This window comes from Monodelphis domestica, chromosome 3 (genome assembly GCF_027887165.1).
Source record: "Monodelphis domestica isolate mMonDom1 chromosome 3, mMonDom1.pri, whole genome shotgun sequence".
NCBI classification, from domain to species: Eukaryota; Metazoa; Chordata; class Mammalia; order Didelphimorphia; family Didelphidae; genus Monodelphis; species Monodelphis domestica.
The window spans coordinates 67,078,926-67,101,324 of NC_077229.1; the positions used below are offsets into that span (position 1 = coordinate 67,078,926).

Here is a 22,399-nt window from a genome sequence, read left to right on the forward strand (position 1 = left end):
GCCTCACAATGAAAGGTTTCATCCTTGCCTTCTGTACTTCAGGAATGAGGGCGGAATCAGTCCAATTTACTCTTAATTGATATATCCTTCTAAGGAAGAAGTCTTATTTTGCTTGTGACTTTCCTCCCCAACTAGACCCTCCCTTCTATCATTTTGAAGTCTCTCCATCTCTTTTGTCTATCTCCCCCCATTTCCCTGCTGTGTTGAATGCAAGTGCAAAATTCTGTGCAGGAGGAGCAAAAGAAGTTATATATGTGACTATGTATTTAACTGTCCTTTGTCCATTTATATAAGAATGACTTTCATGTGAGGTCTGCTCCTCCAGCTCCTTCCTCCATATTTGTATATTCTTCTTCAAGAGTACTCCAACTATTAGTTTTTTAAACCCTTACATTCCATCTAGGAGTCAATACTGCTTATTGCCTCCAAAGCAGAAGAGTGGTAAGGGCTAGGCAATGGGGGTTAAGTGACTTGCCCAGGGTCACACAGCTGGGAAGTGACTGAGGCCAGATTGGAAACTAGTACCTCCCTTCTCTAGGCCTGACTCTCTGAGCCACCCAGCTGCCCCCAAGAGTACTCCAATTATGAGAAATTCTAAGTTCTACCTACTTATTCCCTATTTAATCACCAACATATTCCTTTTCCCCCCTCCCTTTTCTCAAGCAACAGGAAAGTGGAAGGGTTTAAACAGTTATAAAGTTGTTAAATTTTCATGGGGGAGAAAAGAATCCTTCAAAACCCTAATTCTTTCAAGGCTCAATGAAGTTTAATGCATATTGTATGCAAAAGGAATACAAAGAAACTGGATTTAGCATTCAAGGCCCAATGTAATTCAATTTAGTTCAATACACATTAATTAAGACATTGTGCTAAACTTCAGAAAGTCTGAATCTAATCTGCCTTATCTCATATAACTCTCTTCCACATACTTTCTGATAACTGGATTCCTATTCACACTTCATAACTATCCAGATTTTTCTTGTCTCTGTGTCTTTGCTCACACTATTTTCTATTCATGGAATGACTCATTTCCACCCTCCACTATGAAATGATTATGTTCAACCCATTTTTTAAAATCTGTGTTTTAATGCCATCTCCTCTGTGAAGTCATTCTTGCTGTTTTCTCAACAATTTGGAATTGATTCCAGAGATTAATTTAAATGCAAATTCTATCAGATACTCAAAGAAAAAACAATGTCAATATTACATGAGCAATATCAAAAATAAGTAATCCTATTAAAATTATTGCTATTACATAGTCTTCATACCTACACCAGGGAAAGACAAAGGAATGAAAAGAAAATTTAAGACTACCCTATCCCTAATGAATACAAATGCAACATTATTGAGTGAAACATTACCAAAAGAAAACAACATACATTCAAATGTTTCAAAGAGTTTCCAGGGGGGACTTCCGGGTAATCATGGCTGCAATCTAGACACCACACGCTTCCTCTCCCCGGCCCTGAACAAAATAGACTACATCAAAGGAGCATAAAATCACCTTTGGAGGAACAGAAGGACTCCCCAGTACCCCACAGAGGCAAAGGTACGTGGGGCTTGAACATTTCCACACTAAAATAAGAAGGAAAAGCTTGCACAGAAAAGTGAACTGAGTCGCCCTTCCCCCACCCAACCTCCCCCACTAAACGAGAGTGAGCTACCTGAGCACTCACCGGGACAGCAAGTGAGTGGGGAGCGTCTCTGTCTGGGGGGGCACTCCAGGGTCCTTGGGATCTGGGGACTGCCAGGAAAAAACGTCTCAGGGAGCTTTCACTGGAGAATCCAGCGGAACTGTACTTGGGGCGGGCTGCGCATAACAACGCGGACCACGCGCTGATTATCTGGGCGGAGCTGAATACCTGGGCAGTGTGCTGTAATCAGGGACCCAGCGCTCTAACAAACCTTGGAGGCTGGGAAGAACTAGTCTGAAGCAACCTAAATTCACAGAAAAACCGCTCATATAACCCAGGCCCCAGACCAAAAAGGAAAGGGGAATAAAACCACCAAAAGGATGGCGCACATGGCCCAAAATCAAGCCTCCAGGAAGAAAGGGAAAAAAGTGACTATTGAAAACTTTTATGGTGGGAGTACCCAAGGAAAAGAGGAGAATGAGGAGGAAATCCAAAAAAATTCAGAACACGCCTCCCAAAATGGAAACTATCAACAAGCTCTGGAAGATCTCAAACTGGAACTTATCTAAAAGATGGAAACCTGGAAAGAAAAATGGGAGAAAGAGATCAGCTGTCTGACAGATAAGAATGCTCAATTGGAAAAAGAACTCGAAGCATCCAATAGAAGGGCAGACAAGGCTGAAAAGCAAAACCAGTCCCTAATGACCAGAATTAAGCACCTCGAAGAAAGTGAGATGATAAAACAGCAAGAATCAATAAAGCAAACCCAAATAATTAATGAATTGGAAGAAAACATAAAATATCTCACTGAGAAGGTCACAGACCTGGAGAACAAAGGAAGACGAAAAAATCTCCGTATTTTCAGTCTCCCAGAAAAACCAGAGGTAAACAACAAATTGGATATTATTCTACAGGAGATTATAAAAGAAAATTGCCCCCATGTTCTGGAGCAAGGGGGCAAAATAGAAATAGAAAGGATTCATAGAACACCTTCTATACTAAATCCCCAAAAGACAACGCCTAGGAATGTAATTGCCAAATTCAAGAGCTTCCAAGTAAAGGAGAAAATCCTACAAGAAGCCAAGAAGAAGAGCTTCAGATATAAAGGGGCTCCCATAAGGATCACACACGACTTAGCGGCTAACACACTAAGAGACCGCAAAGCATGGAACACGATATTTAGAAAGGCAAGAGAGCTGGGTCTCCAACCAAGAATCAACTACCCAGCAAAACTGACTATATACTTCCAGGGGGAAGTATGGGCATTCAACAAAATAGAAGATTTCCAAGCATTTGCTAAGAAAAGACCAGAGCTCTGTGGAAAGTTCGATATCCAAGCACAGAAAGCAAGAGAAACATGAAAAGGTAAATATGAAAGAAAGGGAAAAGGAGATAAATCTTATCTTTTTCTTTAAGTCAAACTCTCTTAAATAAGGACTACATTTACATCAAATTATATATATTAATATGTGGGGAAAATATTTTGTGAAACTCTCATAAATTGTATCATCGTAAGAGTAGTTAGAAGAAACATGCATAGGGAAAGATTGGGGCATTAAGAAGATTTGGGGAAAGTTGGGGCAAAGAAAGGAAAAGGGAGGGGGGAACCGCGATAATACTAAGATTAACTTCAAGAAATGGGGGGGGGGAATCAATAGAATAATCTTTCCCATATAAAGATACACATGGGAAGGGGAGGGGAAGAACTCTCATATGAGAAGGAGAGCAAGAGAGCGTGAAGTGGAATTACTTAAACCTTACTCTCAGTGAAATCAAATCTGAGAGGGAAGAACATCTAGATCCAGTGGGATCCTGAATTCTATCTTATCCATTAGGGCAAGAAAGAAAGGAAAATCAAGGAGGGGGAGGGGGGAGGGAGTATAAAAAAGGAGGGAAGGAGAGGGGGGAGGGTAAGGGAGCATAAAAAGGGAGGGGCTAGAAAGGGAAGCATCTCAAGGGAGGGGACTAAAGGGACTGACACTTTCTCACTGGTTCAAAAGAAGAAAGCTAAAGAAGAAAGGTCAGAACTAGGGGAAGATATCAAAATGCCAGCGAATCCACAAATAACAATCATAAATTTGAACGTGAATGGGATGAACTCACCCATAAAACGCAGACAAATAGCAGATTGGATTAGAACCCAAAACCCTACCATATGTTGTCTTCAAGAAACACATATGAGACGGGTTGACACTCACAAAGTTAGAATTAAAGGTTGGAGTAAGACCTTTTGGGCCTCAACCGATAGAAAGAAGGCAGGAGTTGCAATCATGATATCTGACAAAGCCAAAGTACAAATAGACCTGATCAAAAGGGATAGGGAAGGTAAATATATTCTGCTAAAAGGAAGTATAGACAATGAGGAAATATCACTAATCAACATGTATGCACCAAATGGTATAGCATCCAAATTTTTAATAGAGAAACTAGGAGAATTGAAGGAGGAAATAGACAGTAAAACCATATTAGTGGGAGACTTGAACCAACCACTATCAAATTTAGATAAATCAAACCAAAAAATAAATAAGAAAGAGGTAAAAGAGGTGAATGAAATCTTAGAAAAATTAGAATTAATAGACATATGGAGAAAAATAAATAGGGACAAAAAAGAATACACCTTCTTTTCAGCACCACATGGCACATTCACAAAAATAGATCATACACTAGGTCATAGAAACATGGCACTTAAATGCAGAAAAGCAGAAATATTAACTGCAGCCTTTTCAGATCACAAGGCAATTAAAATATTGATCGGCAAGGGTACATGGAGACCCAAATCAAAAATTAATTGGAAATTAAATAACATGATACTCCAAAATCGGATAGTTAGAGAAGAAATCATAGAAACAATTAACAATTTCATTGAAGAAAATGACAACGGCGAAACATCCTTTCAAACCTTATGGGATACAGCCAAGGCAGTACTTAGAGGAAAATTCATATCCCTGAGTGCATATATTAACAAATTAGGGAGGACAGAGATCAAGGAATTGGAAATGCAAATCAAAAAACTTGAGAATGAACAAATTAAAAACCCCCAGAAGAAAACCATACTAGAGATCCTAAAAATTAAGGGAGAAATTAATAAAATAGAAAGTGACAGAACTATTGAGCTAATAAACAAGACTAGAAGCTGGTACTTTGAAAAAACAGACAAAATAGACAAAGTACTGGTTAATTTAATTAAAAAAAGGAAAGAAGAAAGGCAAATTAATAGCATCAAGGATGAAAAGGGGGATCTCACCTCCAATGAAGAGGAAATTAAGGCAATCATTAAAAACTACTTTGCCCAACTATATGGCAATAAATATACCAACCTAGGTGATATGGATGAATATTTACAAAAATATAAATTGCCTAGACTAACAGAAGAAGAAATAGTTTTCTTAAATAATCCCATATCAGAAAAAGAAATCCAACAGGCCATCACAGAACTTCCTAAGAAAAAATCCCCAGGGCCTGATGGATTCACCAGCGAATTCTATCAAACATTCAGAGAACAGTTAATCCCAATACTATACAAACTATTTGACATAATGAGCAAAGAGGGAGTCCTACCAAACTCCTTTTATGACACAAGCATGGTACTGATTCCAAAACCAGGCAGGCCAAAAATAGAGAAAGAAAACTATAGACCAATCTCCCTAATGAATATAGATGCAAAAATCTTAAATAGGATACTAGCAAAAAGACTCCAGCAAGTGATTAGAAGGGTCATCCACCATGATCAAGTAGGATTTATACCATGGATGCAGGGCTGGTTCAACATTAGGAAAACTATCCACATAATTGACCACATCAACAAGCAAACCAACAAGAACCACATGATTATCTCAATAGATGCAGAAAAAGCATTTGATAAAATACAACACCCATTCCTACTAAAAACACTAGAAAGCATAGGAATAGAAGGGTCATTTCAGTATATATCTAAAACCATCAACAAATATCATCTGCAATGGGGATAAACTAGATTCATTCCCATTAAGATCAGGAGTGAAACAAGGATAGCCATTATCACCTCTATTATTTGACATTGTATTAGAAACACTAGCAGTAGCAATTAGAGAAGAAAAAGAAATTGAAGGCATCAAAATAGGTAAGGAGGAGACCAAATTATCGCTCTTTGCAGATGACATGATGGTCTACTTAAAGAATCCTAGAGACTCAACCAAAAAGCTAATTGAAATAATCAACAACTTTAGCAAAGTTGCAGGATACAAAATAAACCCACATAAGTCGTCAGCATTTCTATATAATTCCAACACAGCTCAGCAGCAAGAACTAGATAGAGAAATCCCATTCAAAATTACCTTAGACAAAATAAAATACCTAGGAATCTACCTCCCAAGACAAACACAGGAACTATATGAACACAACTACAAAACACTCACCACACAACTAAAACTAGACTTGAGCAAATGGAAAAACATTAACTGCTCATGAATAGGATGAGCCAATATAATAAAAATGACCATCCTACCCAAACTTATTTATCTATTTAGTGCCATACCCATTGAACTACCAAAATACTTCTTCACTGATTTAGAAAAAACCATAACAAAGTTCATTTGGAAGAACAAAAGATCAAGGATATCCAGGGAAATAATGAAAAAAAAACACATATGATGGGGGCCTTGCAGTCCCTGACCTAAAACTATATTACAAAGCAGCAGTCATCAAAACAATTTGGTACTGGCTAAGAAACAGAAAGGAAGATCAGTGGAATAGACTGGGGGAAAGCGACCTCAGCAAGACAGTATACGATAAACCCAAAGATCCCAGCTTTTGGGACAAAAATCCACTATTCGATAAAAACTGCTGGGAAAATTGGAAGACAGTGTGGGAGAGACTAGGAATAGATCAACACCTCACACCCTACACCAAGATAAATTCAAAATGGGTGAGTGACTTAAACATAAAGAAGGAAACCATAAGTAAATTGGGTAAACACAGAATAGTATACATGTCAGACCTTTGGGAGGGGAAAGGCCTTAAAAGCAAGCAAGATATAGAAAGAATCACAAAATGTAAAATAAATAATTTTGACTACATCAAACTAAAAAGCTTTTGTACAAACAAAACCAATATAACTAAAATCAGAAGGGAAACAACAAATTGAGAAAAAATCTTCATAGAAACCTCTGACAAAGGTTTAATTACTCATATTTATAATGAGCTAAATCAATTGTACAAAAAATCAAGCCATTCTCTAATTGATAAATGGGCAAGGGAAATGGATAGGCAGTTCTCAGATAAAGAAATCAAAACTATTAACAAGCACATGAAGAAGTGTTCTACATCTCTTATAATCAGAGAGATGCAAATCAAAACAACTCTGAGGTATCACCTCACACCTAGCAGATTGGCTAACATAACAGCAAAGGAAAGTAATGAATGCTGGAGGGGGTGTGGCAAAATAGGGACATTAATTCATTGCTGGTGGAGCTGTGAACTGATCCAACCATTCTGGAGGGCAATTTGGAACTATGCCCAAAGGGCGACAAAAGAATATCTACCCTTTGACCCAGCCATAGCACTGCTGGGTCTGTACCCCAAAGAGATAATGGACACAAAGACTTGTGCAAAAATATTCATAGCTGAGCTCTTTGTGGTGGCCCAAAACTGGAAAATGAGGGGATGCCCATCAATTGGGGAATGGCTGAACAAACTGTGGTATATGTTGGTGATGGAGTACTATTGTGCTAAAAAGAATAATAAAGTGGAGGAGTTCCATGGAGACTGGAACAACCTCCAGGAAGTGATGCAGAGCGAGAGGAGCAGAACCAGGAGAACATTGTACACAGAGACTAATACACTGTGGTATAATCGAACGTAATGGACTTCTCCATTAGTCGCGGTGTAATGTCCCTGAACAACTTACAGGGATCCAGGAGAAAAGAACACCATTCATAAGCAAAGGATAAACTATGGGAGTGGAAACACCGAGAAAAAGCAACTGCCTGAATACAGAGGTTGAGGGGACATGACAGAGGATAGACTCTAAATGAACACTCTAATGCAAATACTATCAACAAAGCAATGGGTTCAAATCAAGAAAACATCTAATGCCCAGTGGACTTACGCGTCGGCTATGGGGGGTGGGGTGGGGGAGGAAAAGAAAATGATCTATGTCTTTAACGAATAATGCTTGGAAATGATCAAATAAAATATATTAAAAAAATATGCCAGGAGTCCTAAAGAGCAAAATGGAAAGGTAGAAAACTGTAGAGGAAGGACACATGAGGGATAGAGTAGACATAAAATGGATATTAGAGAGGTCGCAAGGGAAAGAAACTCCAACCAAGGTAGCTTACAACTTGAAATCAGATGTATTCTGACAGGATCAACAGAATAGTAGATATCAGACCATTCACAGTAGAAAGGGTAATTAACGGGAATTTGATTTGGGGAATAAAAATACATATAGCAGCAGGATATATATCCAATTCCTTGTCTTGTCGAATAAGTCCTATGGCCAGGATGATTTTATAAGAAAAAAGTCAACATTTTAATAGGGGGGAAAAAACCAAAATCTTACCCTTAAAAAATGAATTTAAAATGACAATATAGGGAAGCATTGTTAGTTTCTCTGAAAAAGATGTGAAGTTTTTAATGTCAAATATGCTATTGTGAGAATTCATTTTTGGTTACAAGTTGGACTAGATGGTAGTTGGGGTCCCTTCCAATTTTGAAATCAGTACTTTTGTTAACATTTAAGTGAATATTCATATAGATTCTTCAAATTCTGTCCACTTTACATCTTGACCTCACCTTTTTCAGTCCTCAAAATGTGATGATTTTATGTCACTCTCTGCCTTTACAAAAGCCAGACAGAAAATTCATCTACTTGAGCATTGCTTCTTTCTGTTTTATGAAATAACAGTTAAATAAATTGCATAATTTAACCCAACACTACCTAGTATTTGTAGAATTACTTAATATTTGTAATGAATGCTACAAATTTTTTTCCTATTCCCTTTTTTGTAACCTAAATAAAGCTTGCTAGTTCTTAATAAAATGGCTAATACAAGTTGTATAGTTATTCAATTTGATGGAAAAAATCATATTAATGAGGGACAATGACATAACAGAAAGATATACTAAATTTGGAATTAACACTTTTGAGTTTGAACCCTGGCTCTGATGCTTAATAGTTGTGTGGCCATGAATAAGTCACTTTTAATCTCTCTGAATTTCAGTCTCATCTGTAAAATGGAAAGAGTATATAATACTTTTAGTTTCTACCTCACAGTATTGTTAGAAGGTCCTAAGGTTTATAAAGCATTATCAAAACAAGTTACTATTGCTATGTAGTGACATCCTGATGATTTTGTAAATTCAGAAATTATTCAGGATAATCTAAAAAAAATGATATGATGGTATACTTAGAGAACCCAAGAAAATCAATTAAAAACCTGGTGGAAATGATAATTTTAGCAAAGTTTCAGGAAACAAAATAAAGCACATGAATCATCATCATTTCTTTTTATATCCAAAAAAATTCATCAGCAAGAATTAGAAAGAGAAATTCTATTAAAAATCACTCTAGATAATGTAAAATATTTGGGAATCTATATGCCAAGACAAACTCAAGAATTAAACAAAAACAACTAAAAAACACTTTATATACAATTAAAACTAGATCTAAACAATTGCAAAAATATTAATTGTTCAAGGGTAGGATAAGATAATATAATAAAACGACTATTCCATCAAAACTAATTTACTTATTCAGTGCCATAGCTATCAATCTATCAAAAAATATATAATATTAGAAAAAATGATAACGAAGTTCATTTGTAAAAACAAAAGATCAACAATATTAAGGGAATGAATGAAAAAAATGTGAAGGATGGAGTCCTAGCAGTATCAGATCTTAAACTGTATTATAAAGTGGTGATCATCAAGTATAGTACTTGTGAACCTTAAAAATTCTCAGACCCTACTTCATAAGGTTTGGTTAAGACCATTCCTCATTTTAAATAATGAAGGAACTTAGATCAGGAATGTGAAACCTCTACTCCACCCCTACTTAAGCCTGCTTTAGGGGAAGAAACTCCTTGCTGAAAAATGAAAAATACTTAAACCCATACTTATAGTAAAGCAAAAGTTCTTAATCTGTGCCTATTTTTAGATCTAATACAAAAGGGTGCTAAGTACCTATAAAGGTCAGGCAACTTGTGAATTTACAAGGAGCAAAGAGGTGAGAAACTTACTCGGAGGTTTTTCAGGTGTGAACTTAATCAAAAGTTCAAACCTTCTTAGGTGTGAATTAAGAATTGTCTATCCTTTGGAAAATGTCTACTGTGATTGGTAGATGTGAGAACTTAGGGGAGGTGACATAAGAGAAAATTCTCTTAGTCTTGGGTGAGTCTCAGAGTCTCAGAGATTCTCTCTCTGGAGATGGCAGCTGGCCAAAACTGAACTGGTGTCTCTCTGAACACTAGAATCTTTGGATGGACAAATCTTGTGGTGAGTGGATAAAAGACTGACTGATCTCTCTCTTAGGGCTTGGGCCTGGGCTGGCCTGGGCTGACCTATCTTTTCCCATTATTTCCTTTTTCTCTCTCTCCCCCTTTCTTTAATTCCTCATTTGTATGAATTAAAATCTCTATAGAACCCAGCTGACTTGGGTATATTTAATAATTGGGAATTTTTCCCTGGCGACCACCTTATATTTGATTTAAAAACAAGACACTCTTGAAACCATAATTTCTGTGGTCACAATTTAAGCCAAAAACTTTTTTATCTGCCACAATTTAAGTCTTCCACTATTTTAATTATTACATACTGCTTAAGAGATAGAAGGGGGATCAATGGCATAGTCTTGGGGTAAATGGCCTCAGGAAGATAGTTTTTGATGAATCCAATGATCCCAGCTTTTGAGACAATAATACACTATTTGTTAAAAGTGCTGGGGAAATTGGAAAACAGTATGAGACAGATTAGTGTGAGATGAATATCTCATACCCTATACCAGGATAATTTCCATAAAGAAGGAAATTATAAGTAAATTAGGTGAACACAGAATAGTATATCTGTTAGATCTGTGGGAAATTGAATTTAAGACCAAGCAAAAGATAGAGAACATGGCAAAATATAGAATGAATAACCTTGATTACTTTAAATTTAAAAGATTTTGTACAAATAAAATCAATCCAACCAAAATTGGAAGGGAAGCTATAAATTTGGGGGAAATTTTACAACAAAATTCTCTGACAAAGGCCTAATTTCTTAACGTTATGAGGAGCTAAGTCAATTGTAAAAAAAGAAAAAAAAACAAGTCATTCCCCAATTGACAAATGGTCAAGTGACACAGATAGATTTAAGATAAAAAAAAAGTCAAAACTATCAATAAATACACGGAATAGTGTTTAAAATCCCACATAATTAGAGAAATGCAAATCAAAAATGAGGTAGCACATCATACCTAACAGATTGGCAAATATAACAGTAAAGGAAAATAATAAATGTTGGAGGGGATGTGGCAAAATTGGGAAATTAATGCACTACTGGTAGAGTTGTGAATTGATCAAATCATTCTAGAAGGCAATTTGGAACTATGCCCAAAGAGCTTTAAAAAAATGCATACCCTGTGATCCAGCAATACCACTACTAGAATCGTACCCTAAAGAGATAATAATGAAAAATATTTGTGCAAAAGTATTCATAGTTGTGCTCTTTGTGGTGGCAAATAATTGTAAAATGGGGGGGTAACGTGACCTTCAATTGCGAATCGCTGAACAAATTGTGGTTTATGATGGTGATAGAATACTACACTGGACTGTAAGGAATGATGAACCAAAGGAATTCTATATCAAAGAAGAACTCCAGGAACTGTAGAAGAACTCCAGGAACTGATGCAGAGTGAAGTGAACAGAACCAAAAGAACATTATACACAGAAAATGAAACATTGTGAAACAATCCAATATAATGGACTTTGCTATTACAAGACAATCCCAATTCCCCTCTACATCGAGAGAAAGAACTGTGGGAGTAGAAACCCAGAAGAAAAACAAATGACAATCATTTGTTTATATAGATATACAATTGGAGGTTTGTATTTTAAAAGAGTATTCTATTCCAAAAATGAATAATATGGAAGTGGTATCAGTGATAACATCTATATAACCCAGTGGAAGTGCTTATTAGATTTGGGATGGGGGAAGGAAGAGGGGAAGGAAAGAAAATGAAATACGTAAACAGAGAAATATTTTTAAAATAAAATTAATATGAAAAATTGAAAAAAATTTTCTACTTATAACTAAAAATGATTTTTATAAATTAAAGTTTATGGCAGGAACTAGGTATTGACCAATATCTTATACCCTATAGCAAGATAAGATCAAAATGAGTATGTGATTTATATATAATGAATGATACCATAACTAAATTTGGGGAACATAGAATAGTTTATCTTCCAGATCTATGAAGAAGGGAAGAATTTAAGACTGTAAGACTAATGTGCAAAGAGGATGAGAAATGGAATGTTGAAGAGGACATGATTGATGGGTAAAGACTGTTGGAAGCAGAGTAACATGGCTGTAGAACAGGGATGGGGAAGAATGCCAGTGAAAAAAGGTGGGTTTTGAGACTTGATCTTGAGGTGAGAAGAGGTTTTCTTGCCTTGCTGGTGATCAGCCAACAGCCAGCTAAAAGATAGCCAGGAGTATCAGCTTTGGGACTTCTCAAGAAGAAATTTATACCTGCCTGACAGCGGAAGAGAGATTCAGATCCCATTGGACCTGTAGAGGCCTCAGACTCAACAGTACCCCACAGTCTAATAGCACCTGCCTTATCTTGCCTTCATCCCAAGATGAAGTTTATCTTAAGGAGACACTGGGAAGGGGAGGTGAATTTCTGGTTTGCCCAAGGTATCCAGAAAGAAGGAACACTTAGGCTTTAGATATAGGGACACCACTAATCTCCACCTGAACTGCCCACTTCCAGATATCTTGTATTTATTAAACCAATTTAAGCCACAGTCAAATTGGAAGAAAGGGATTTATTCAAGGATCTTTGAGGAAGCTAATTCACAGAGGTTAGTGAACAGCCATTGCAAAAAAAAAAATTCTGATCAGGACTACCCACTGAGTCATGAACTGAGGAGAGGCTTACAATTCTAAAAGACTGTGTTTATTAATTCTGGGGTAACCCTCTTATCACTCAATATGGGAAACCTTCCCCTAACTTACTTATACCATGTGAGATTTAAAATAAGTTGTAGCCTTAAACTGTGGCATTTAAAATGTGGAGAGACAAGGAAAAACATTATGACTGCTCAAAATATGTTTTCCTACAGTATCCTGTTTTAAATCAACTATAAGGTGGTCACCAGGGAATATATTCCCAATTTATTCAAATACCCGAGTCAACTGGGTTTACAGAGATTTTAATTAATAATACAATGAGTAATCAAAGAAAGAGAGAAAAAGGAAATAAGTATGAAGGGCCTTAAGCCAACATGGCCTAGACCTGAGTCTTAAGAGAGAAAGATCAGTCAGTCAGTCCTTTAACACTCACCACAAGGTCTGTCTAAGCAAGGATTCTAGTGACACCAGGCCAGCTCCATCTCAGCTGACTTCACCAGAGAGAATTCCAAAGGGCCTCTCTCCAGAGCCTCCAGAGGGACAGAGTCCCCTAAGAGGAGCTCCAGCCAGATCTCCTTAGAGATGGTCCTCCAAGAGCTTCCCTTCTCCAGAGCCTCTCTCAAGAGATTCTTCCCAAGCGATCCTCATCAGAGATCCTCCAAAAGGATTTCTCCAAAATGATATATGCTCAAGAGATTCTGCTTTTTCTTATATAGGGGTTTTTCTCCCATGTCACCTCCCCTAAGTCCCTACATCTACCAATCACTGTAGATGCTTTCCAAAGGACTGCCCATCTAAATTCCTGCTAAGTTGACCAATCTCCTCAGTAAGTCTGAACCAGAGAAAACACAGCTGAGTCAACTAATCTCATCAAGAGAAAACTTGCCCAACCCTTTTAGGTACCTAGCATCCCATTGTATCAATTCTAAAAACAGGCCTGGCTCAAAGAACTCCTTGCATTATTATAAGCATGGGTCCAAGTACTTTCATTGTTTAGCAAGGAGTTTTCTCTCCTAAAGCAGTCTTAAGTATGGGTAGAATAGGGGTCCTCCCATAGCAAGGAGTTTTCTCCCCTAAAGCAGCCTTAAGTACAGTTGGAGTAGAAGTCCTCCCATTTCTGATCCTGGCGAGTTCTCACGTCAAAATGGAGAATGTTTCTCAGTAGGGAATTTGTTCCAATTAAGAATTCCCTGATGGGGAAATTTTTAACATTCACAAGTCTGAGAGATTTCAAGATTTACAACCAGCACATCACCCAGGATCACCATTTCCAAGAGATATTCCTCAGCTATCATAGACCAGGAGAAGAGAGTGAGAGAGTACAACAAGAGCCATTCCACCTTGACTACTACCTTTCCTCACTCATCTCTCTTTAACAGCTCTCTTCAGATCAATAATTACTAGGCAAACAATAACCATGACAAGTGTAACAATCCACACCTGTGTATACACAAGGGAAATAATTAATCTGTAAGGATTGTCTTAGGAAAGAGCATGCTCAGACCTGCCCATGGCAAGAAAGGCATTGACCTTTGATCCCAGCATTCCTAAGGTTTAGGCACAAACTCAGGATTCTTTGTGCTCACCTGACTGAGACAATCCATGCCTCTGCCTTGTGGTAATTTACAACTGAACCAATGGCAATCCACTGTGTCTTCATTAATATGTATTAAGTCCCTTTGCATCACAATGGTAATAAATACAAGCATCTGACAGAGAAACAGCCCTTATTATCTTCTTCACCTGTCCCTCTCCTTCCTGGAGCTTAGCCTCTGGCTAAGAACAGCTTTCTCATGGAATTTCCTCTATCTCTGTGAAACACCTTTCCTTCTTAATCTCCTATCCTCTAGCCAGAGTGGTCCCTACTTAGAGCATGGGCTCTAAGGGATCAGTGGCTTTTCTCTCAGCTGATCTCAATACTCATTCCTAATTCCCGTGTTGTTGATTTAAGGTTATCTAACTGCCTCATGTCCTTTGAAGTTAGGTAGCTGGAGCTTGATCTGTGCAGCTTGCTCATTGGTAATATTGTATTGGTGTCTGCCTCCATTCTTATCCATCCCCTGGGCTTCAGCCCTTCCCCCAAGGGTCAATCTTCTATCTTTCCTTTCTTGTAAGGGCTGCTGGACAGCACCTTACAACAAGAAGAAACAAGAAACAGAAACTATTATAAGATATAACATGAATAATTTTGAATGGAATTTAAAGGGGAGATGCTTTGATCTGCATTTGATCAACTGTGAAAGTTGTAGCTACTCTCAGAAAGAGAGCAATCTGGGACAGCTCTGAAGGACTTTTGACCAAGAATGTTTTACACCTCTAGAGAAAGAAGTGTGGGAGTCAGTTGCAGATCAAAGCATATTCCCTTTCACATTATTTTATGTACAGTTTATGTGGCTCTGGTTTTATATGAGTGTTCTCTTATAAAAATGACCAATATGGAATTATGTTTTACATGATAATACATGTATAATCCATTTCAAATTACTTACCATCTCTCCAAGAGGGGGACAGAAGGGAAGGGGGGAGAAAATTTGGACCTAATAATTTCAGAAAACATATATTGAAAATGGTTACTAGGTTTAATTAGGAAAATATCATATCTTTAAATTAAATTATTTTAAAGTTAATTTTTAAAAGATGAAAAGCATCATAGACTATTAAGCAACATGCTAATCAGATATGGCTTGATTTCTCATCAGCAATGCTGAATGACATACAGCTTCTCTAATAACATAGGTGATTTTCTAGTGGAAATAGGTGTCTGAACAAGGATTATTAAACAAGAGCAATATAAATTAAGAGGGGAATATCAGTCACAATTTAATAAAAGGATGCTTTAGGGATTTTATGGTACATGGGACACACTTCCCCTTCCTTGAAGTTTCTTATCCAGGAAATGGCTTGATGGTCTCCCTCCAATCCTCACCTAAGATTATCTAAAGCAGTGGTTCTCAACCTTTCTAATGCCGTGACTCCGTAATACAATTCCTCATGTTGCAGTCATCCAAAAATTATTTTGGTGGCTACTTCAAAACTATAATTTTGCTACAGTTATGATTCAGAATGCAAATACCTGATATGCATTATGTATTCTCATTGCTACATATTGAGAGGTTGAGAACTGCTGATCTAGAGACACTTGTCTTCTCATCTTCATCTCCATCATATCTAGAACCCCAAACATGACCTTGTCCACCAGGCTGATGGGCTGCCAGGAGCCATGTGGAGACAATAACATCAGAGAGGTCCAGTTTTTCAGTTCTGACCTCTGACCAATTCTAGGATCTCCTGGCTACAGAAGCTCGTGGAAACACTCAGAGGCCATACTAGAGTAGGACCAGTTCACAGGAATCACAGAGCTAATGTGTAGGAATCAATCCATAAACTCGTGACCAAGAAGCATCCCTGGTTGAAGAACAATGTCTCAGAAAGGACAAAAGTTACAGGTAAATGACTGGATTCAGCATTTAATGGGTGGGCCAAGTGCAATCAATCACCAAAGGTCCAAGTGAATTATTAAGCTAAGATTAGGGAGGTGGTCATGAAATCATGCCTCAAAGGGAAGGTCCTAGAACCATTCTTTTCCTCTTGGCAAGTCAAGGCTGATAGAAATAAAGTGTTCTGCCCATATCTGCATCATCCACCTTCCCCAAGTTCACTGCTAAAGAGCAGAGCCTTTGGATCTGTCTCCATTCCTGACTCTTGACACCGGAGACTCTGTGGCTCGGACCATAAAAGTAATTAGGTGGCATAGTGGAGATAGTGCTTAGCCTGGAGTCAGGAAGACCTGAGTTCAAATTTGACCTAAGAACTCATTAGCTGTATGACCCTGGGAAAATCAAGCAGTCATTGCTTGCCTCTGTTTTTCTCATCTGAAAAATGGGGCTAACTATAAAACCCAACACTTAGGGTTGTTATGTGAATCAAATGAGATACTATTTCTATAAAAATAGTCACAGTGCCTGGCACATAGTAGGCATTACATAATTGCTCATTCCATTCCCCTTCACTTCTCCATAGGCAAGTTCAGTTGGTAGGTGTATAAGATACATTTTGAAGACAAAATTTTTTAATAAACTGAATCTCACAAATCTACTCATAAATTAGATCAAAGCAATCAATTAGTTGCCATCGACTAAGTGTTTATTATGTGTTCAGCCCTATCCTAAATACTGGAGATGTAAATAAAAATTTAAAAACACATCTCTACCCTTGGAGAGTTCATAGAAGGAACCTTCCCCAAAGTGGAAGCCATTCAATGTGAGGTGTCAGGGCTGACTTTTCCTGTTGACCTTGAATTACAGCATAATAGAGTCCTGGGTTCAAATCTCACCTCTGATGCTTTCTACTTTTGTGTCATGAGGCATGTCACTTAACTTCTCTGCACCTCACTTTTCCCATATGTAAAATGATGGGGTCCAGCTAGATGGCTATTGAGGGTCCCTTCCAGGCATATCCGGTCACCCTGAGATAATTACTTTACTTCTCCAGGCCTCAGTATCCACATCAGTAAAATGAGAGGCTATCCATAATACCTGATACTTCAAAGTTTCCTTCCAACTGTATACCTATGGTTGATTATATAAAAGACCTTAGCAGTGGGAACCTCACTCCTACCTCTAAAACTCCTCTTCTCCAGGCTGTACAAAGAAAGCAATCAGAGGTTCAGAAGAGTTCTTGAGGATTGATCTCTAAAATAATTTCATGTTTCCTCTGTAAGACTGGGAAACAAGGCCCTAAAAAGGATAAACCTCCAACACAAAGACAGAGAGGAGGTACCTACTTACCTGTGGGAATAACAGTAGACACAGGGGTCAGGGGGCTCCTCATCAGTGCTCCTGTGCTTCCTGGTCCTTCATGGCCTTGGGCATGTGTGACTGGCACCACACCAGCATCACCTCCTATAGGAAGAGAGAAGGGGAGACCAGAGCTCAGTCAAGTCATTATTAGAGGACTCCCAAAGGAAAGTACATTGTTGCTACTATCTGCTGAGATCAAAAATACATGGCTTCTCTGACTTTTCTCCACAGGATGAATAACCAAGTTTCCCACTTCAAAGCACAGACTCACTGATGGACAACCTCCATATATGTTTGATTTAGTGGAATCAGAATCCATCAATAAGAAGAGGAGAATCACTTTAGCACAGGGATTGTGAAACTATCCTTGCATGGAGTTGAGGAAGCCTGGAGAGATGACACTAATTCAACAGATATGGAGCCAAGAAAAAGTCCCTACAGTGGCCCATTGGAAGGCTATAGACAGGAAGGACCTGGGAGGAAGACCCTTCTCCTTAGAAAGGCACAAACTGACCCTCCCTGGACAGACACTCCCCATTTCCTCCAAGGCCACACCCCAATTCCCTCCCTGGGAAGCTTATTTAAAATATGCTTATTTGGGAAGAGGCAGGAAGTGGAAGGCACTTGATCAGAAACAGAGGCTGTGCCTGCCTTGACACTGCTGCCCTCTGTGGTTGTGTCAGGAGGACTGGGAGATGCTGTTGTGCAAACTTCCTGTGTGCTGGCTGGAGGCAGGGTGATAGCTGGAGTTGGTGTTGCCTGTGGGTTTCTCTCAGTCTATGGAGTCAGGCCGGCTGGCCCTGGGTCCTCCAATGAAGTAGCAGTGTCAAGGGAAGCTGTGCTTGTCCAGGCCTTGGGGGTACTTAAGGCAGGAAAGGAGCCTGGCCCTGGGCTCAGAGATTCGTGGATAGGAGTGTGAGGTTCTGTTCCCAGGGAGGGTACATCTCCTGTGGTGACATTATGGGGGGGGGGAGTTTGGAGCCATTTGGACAGAGTTCCCCAGAGCCTGTGAGGATTTTGAATGTCCCGAGTCCCCAACCCCTCACGTTAGCACCTTGTCCTTGACAAGCACTTGCAAAACAAAAAGACTGACAGAAATTAGGATCTACTTTTGCTCCAGGGTGCATGGCCACCATGAGAAAGTATTAAATAAGAAGAGACTGATATGTAGATGGATCTGTCCTGTCATCTTGCCCTCAGATGAGATAGGGATCCAGGCTCAGACAAACTGCCTGATGGATACCTGCTCAGGTTAAATGGAAAATGAAGCAGTAATCATTTGTTAAGAATCAGCTACTCCATTCAGGGTTTTAGGTGCTGGGCATAGAAAAGCCTGTCCTCCAGTAGCTGACTTTTATCATAGTAAATTATATGTATACACACAAACTAACACAAGAAATGGACAAAATCCTCCATGAGCTCTTCATCCAAAGGCTGACATCTGGGCAGACAATAATGGGACAGAGGAAGTTGCCAGGTCTTACCACCTAACCACAAACTTTCCTGTTCTCGGACTATGAAGATGAGTCCATATCAAAGGCAAAGGGGTTACCTTGAAAGTAACCCGGGCCAGTTTCTGGGCACTCAACACAGACTGAGGAAGAGGAGGTTGCTGCTTTTCTCTTTCTTCTTTTTTGGCTCCGGGATCATTTGGCCCACACCACCTGAACCTAATCCCATCTGGAGCCATCAGAGTCCAGGCAAGCCACGACCCCTCCCCCCTTAGAGAGCAGGGTCTTCTGAAAGAACCAGCTGAACCTAATCCCATCAGGAGCCCTCAGAGCTACTGAAAGGACAGAAAACTCAGGGCTGGCAAAGGGGTTGCTCCAAAGAGCTTTCCTTGAAAGTAACTCGGCCAGTCTCTGGGCACTCAACACAGGCTGTGGAAGAGGAGGTGGCTGCTTTTTTTTCCCTTCCCTTTTTTGGCTCTGGGATCTTTCGGCCCACACCACCTGAACCTAATCTCATCAGGAGCCCTCAGAGTCCAGGCAAGCCACAACCCCTCCCCCCTTAGAGAGCTGGGTCTTCTGAAAAAACAGAAACCTAGAGGCGAAGTCAAGATGGCAGCCTAGAAGGAGCATAGACCTGGCAGCCTGGCTAGAGCTTTAGAGATCCTCCATATCTGCTCCAGCCGTCCACGAAGTTTAAAACTCAGAATAAACCCATCCCAAATAAGCTGAACTCAATCCCATCAAAAGTCTCCAGAACACAGGGAAGCCCAGGCTCCCCATCCATCCTCACTGACTGCTGAACTTTAAGCCAATCAAAAGCCTCCAGAGGACAGGAAAGCTCAAACCCCCAACAACCCTCCCTCAGAGATTACACCAAGAGATCCTCTGTTAAAGCTCCAAGAGGGGAGACTGATAGAAGTCCCAAAAAAACAAAAAAATGAGAGGAACAAGAGCACAGACAAATACAGGGAGGAAAGAAGGGGTGAATTTGAACAAACAACAGAAACAGAAGAAAGAAACTACAATAGACAGCTACTACTCACCAAATGGAACAGAGGGGGAGAGATCAGCAAACGATAAACCAGAAATCCCAGCGAATTGGATACAGGCTGTGGAAGAACTCAAAACACAGCTAAGAGAGGCTGAAGACAATTGGGAAAAGAACTTAAAAATTAAGATAAGTCATCTGGAAACAGAGGCACTTGAACTAAAACAAGAAAATAGTGTCCTGAAAGCCAAAATCATCCAGCTGGAAAATGAGGCAAAGGAGATGAAAGATGAAGCAAAGGAGATGAAAGACGAGATAAAGAGGATGAAAGACAATCTTCAAAGAAACTCAGACCAGAAGGAAAAAGACAACCAAAAAGCCAAAGATGAAATCCAATCTTTAAGAACCCGAGTAAAACAACTAGAATCAAGTGACCTCACAAGGCAGCAGGACACTATAAGACAAAACAAAAAGAATGAAAAAATTGAGGAAAATGTGAAGCATCTCATTCACAAAACAGACGATTTAGAAAATCGTTCAAGAAGAGACAATTTAAGAATAATTGGACTACCAGAAGACCACGACAAAAGAAAAAGCCTGGACATAATACTAGAGGAAATTATCCAGGAAAACTGTCCCGAAATCCTAGAACAAGAGGGGAAAGTGGAGATTGAAAGAATCCACAGATCACCCCCTGTTTTTAATCCCCAACTGACAACACCAAGAAATGTTATAGCCAAATTCAAAAACAATCAGATAAAAGAACAGGTATTACAAGCTGCCAAAAAGAAACCATTCAGATACCATGGAAACATGGTGAGGATAACACAGGATCTTTCTGCATCCACACTGAAGGACCGAAAGGCATGGAATATGATATTCCGGAAAGCAAGGGAACTAGGCCTACAGCCAAGAATAAAATACCCATCAAAACGGACTATATTCTTTCAGGGGAAAGTATGGTCATTTAACACAACAGAGGAATTCCAAGCATTCATAAATAAAAGACCAGACCTGAACAGAAAATTTGAAGTCCAACCACAGAATTCAAGAGAATCATCAAAAGGTAATTAAAAAAGAGGGGAAAAACAACAACAACAACAAAGGTTTTTTTAAGAGACTCAATAAGTTAAAATGATATGTATCCCTATAAGAAAAGAGGTCATTGGCAACTCTTAAAAACTGTTGCTATCACCTAAGCAGCTAGAAGAACTACACTCAGAGGGAAGGGACAAACTGTATAGGATGAAAGGACAAGACATAAATAGGTATATAGAGATATGCATGCATAAATACATATACATGTGTATGTATATATATATATATGACTAAAGCTAAAAAAGAAAAGAGGTTATGACTAAAAGAAATGGGAAAAGAAACAAATGGGGGTAAATTTATATGTCACAAAGAAGCTCATGGCGGGAGGGGGGAGAACATCGATACACTGGAAGGGTAAAGAGGTCGGAGATAGGAAATATTCAACTCTTACGTACTTTGAAACTGACCCAAAGAGGGAAGAACATTCCAATCCATTGGGGAAGAGAATAGATTTGCGCCCTATAGAGGAGTAGAAGGGTAAAAAACAGACTGGTGGGGAGGGAAGCAGTACAAGGGAGGGAGAGGGTGGGGGGGGATTTTTAAAAAGACTACAGGGGAAAATAAGGGAGGGAACTAGAAGGGAGGGGGGTAGAAAGGGAAATACAAGGGGGACTGATTTAAAGTAAATCACTGGACTAAAAGGTAGAGCTGAAGAAGAAAGGTTAGAATTAGGGAAGGATATCAAAATGCCAGGGAGTCCACAAGTGACAGTCATAACATTGAACGTGAATGGGATGAACTCACCCATAAAACGTAAACAAATAGAAGAATGGATTAGAATCCAAAACCCTACCATATGTTGTCTCCAAGAAACACACATGAGGTGGGTAGACACCCACAAGGTCAGAATTAAAGGATGGAGTAAGACCTTCTGGGCCTCAAGTGACAGAAAGAAGGCAGGAGTGGCAATCATGATATCTGATAAAGCCAAAGCAAAAATAGACCTGATCAAAAGGGATAGGGAAGGTTATTATATTTTGTTAAAAGGGACTTTAGATAATGAGGAAATATCACTAATCAACATATATGCACCAAATAATATAGCACCCAAATTTCTAATGGAGAAACTAGGAGAATTGAAGGAAGAAATAGATAGTAAAACCATATTAGTGGGAGACTTAAACCAACCATTATCAAATTTAGATAAATCAAATCAAAAAATAAATAAGAAAGAGGTAAAAGAAGTGAATGAAATCTTAGAAAAATTAGAATTAATAGACATATGGGGAAAAATAAATAGGGATAAAAAGGAATACACCTTCTTCTCAGCACCACATGGCACATTCACAAAGATTGACCATACATTAGGTCACAGAAACATGGCACATAAATGCA

General features: G+C 38.9%; 1 protein-coding gene across 1 annotated transcript in view; it reads right to left on the reverse strand.

The window, feature by feature from the left end:
* Positions 1 to 14,680: 14,680 nt before the first annotated feature.
* The window catches only part of LOC130458060 (mucin-16-like), a 46,860-nt gene continuing 39,141 nt past the window's right edge, over positions 14,681 to 22,399 (reverse strand). The window contains exons 11-13 of the mRNA XM_056820968.1: positions 18,391 to 18,533; positions 17,516 to 17,629; positions 14,681 to 14,859 (exon numbers count right to left, since the gene is read on the reverse strand). Of these exons, the coding sequence (XP_056676946.1) occupies positions 14,681 to 14,859; positions 17,516 to 17,629; positions 18,391 to 18,533 (436 nt within the window). The remainder of the gene's footprint in view (positions 14,860 to 17,515; positions 17,630 to 18,390; positions 18,534 to 22,399) is intronic.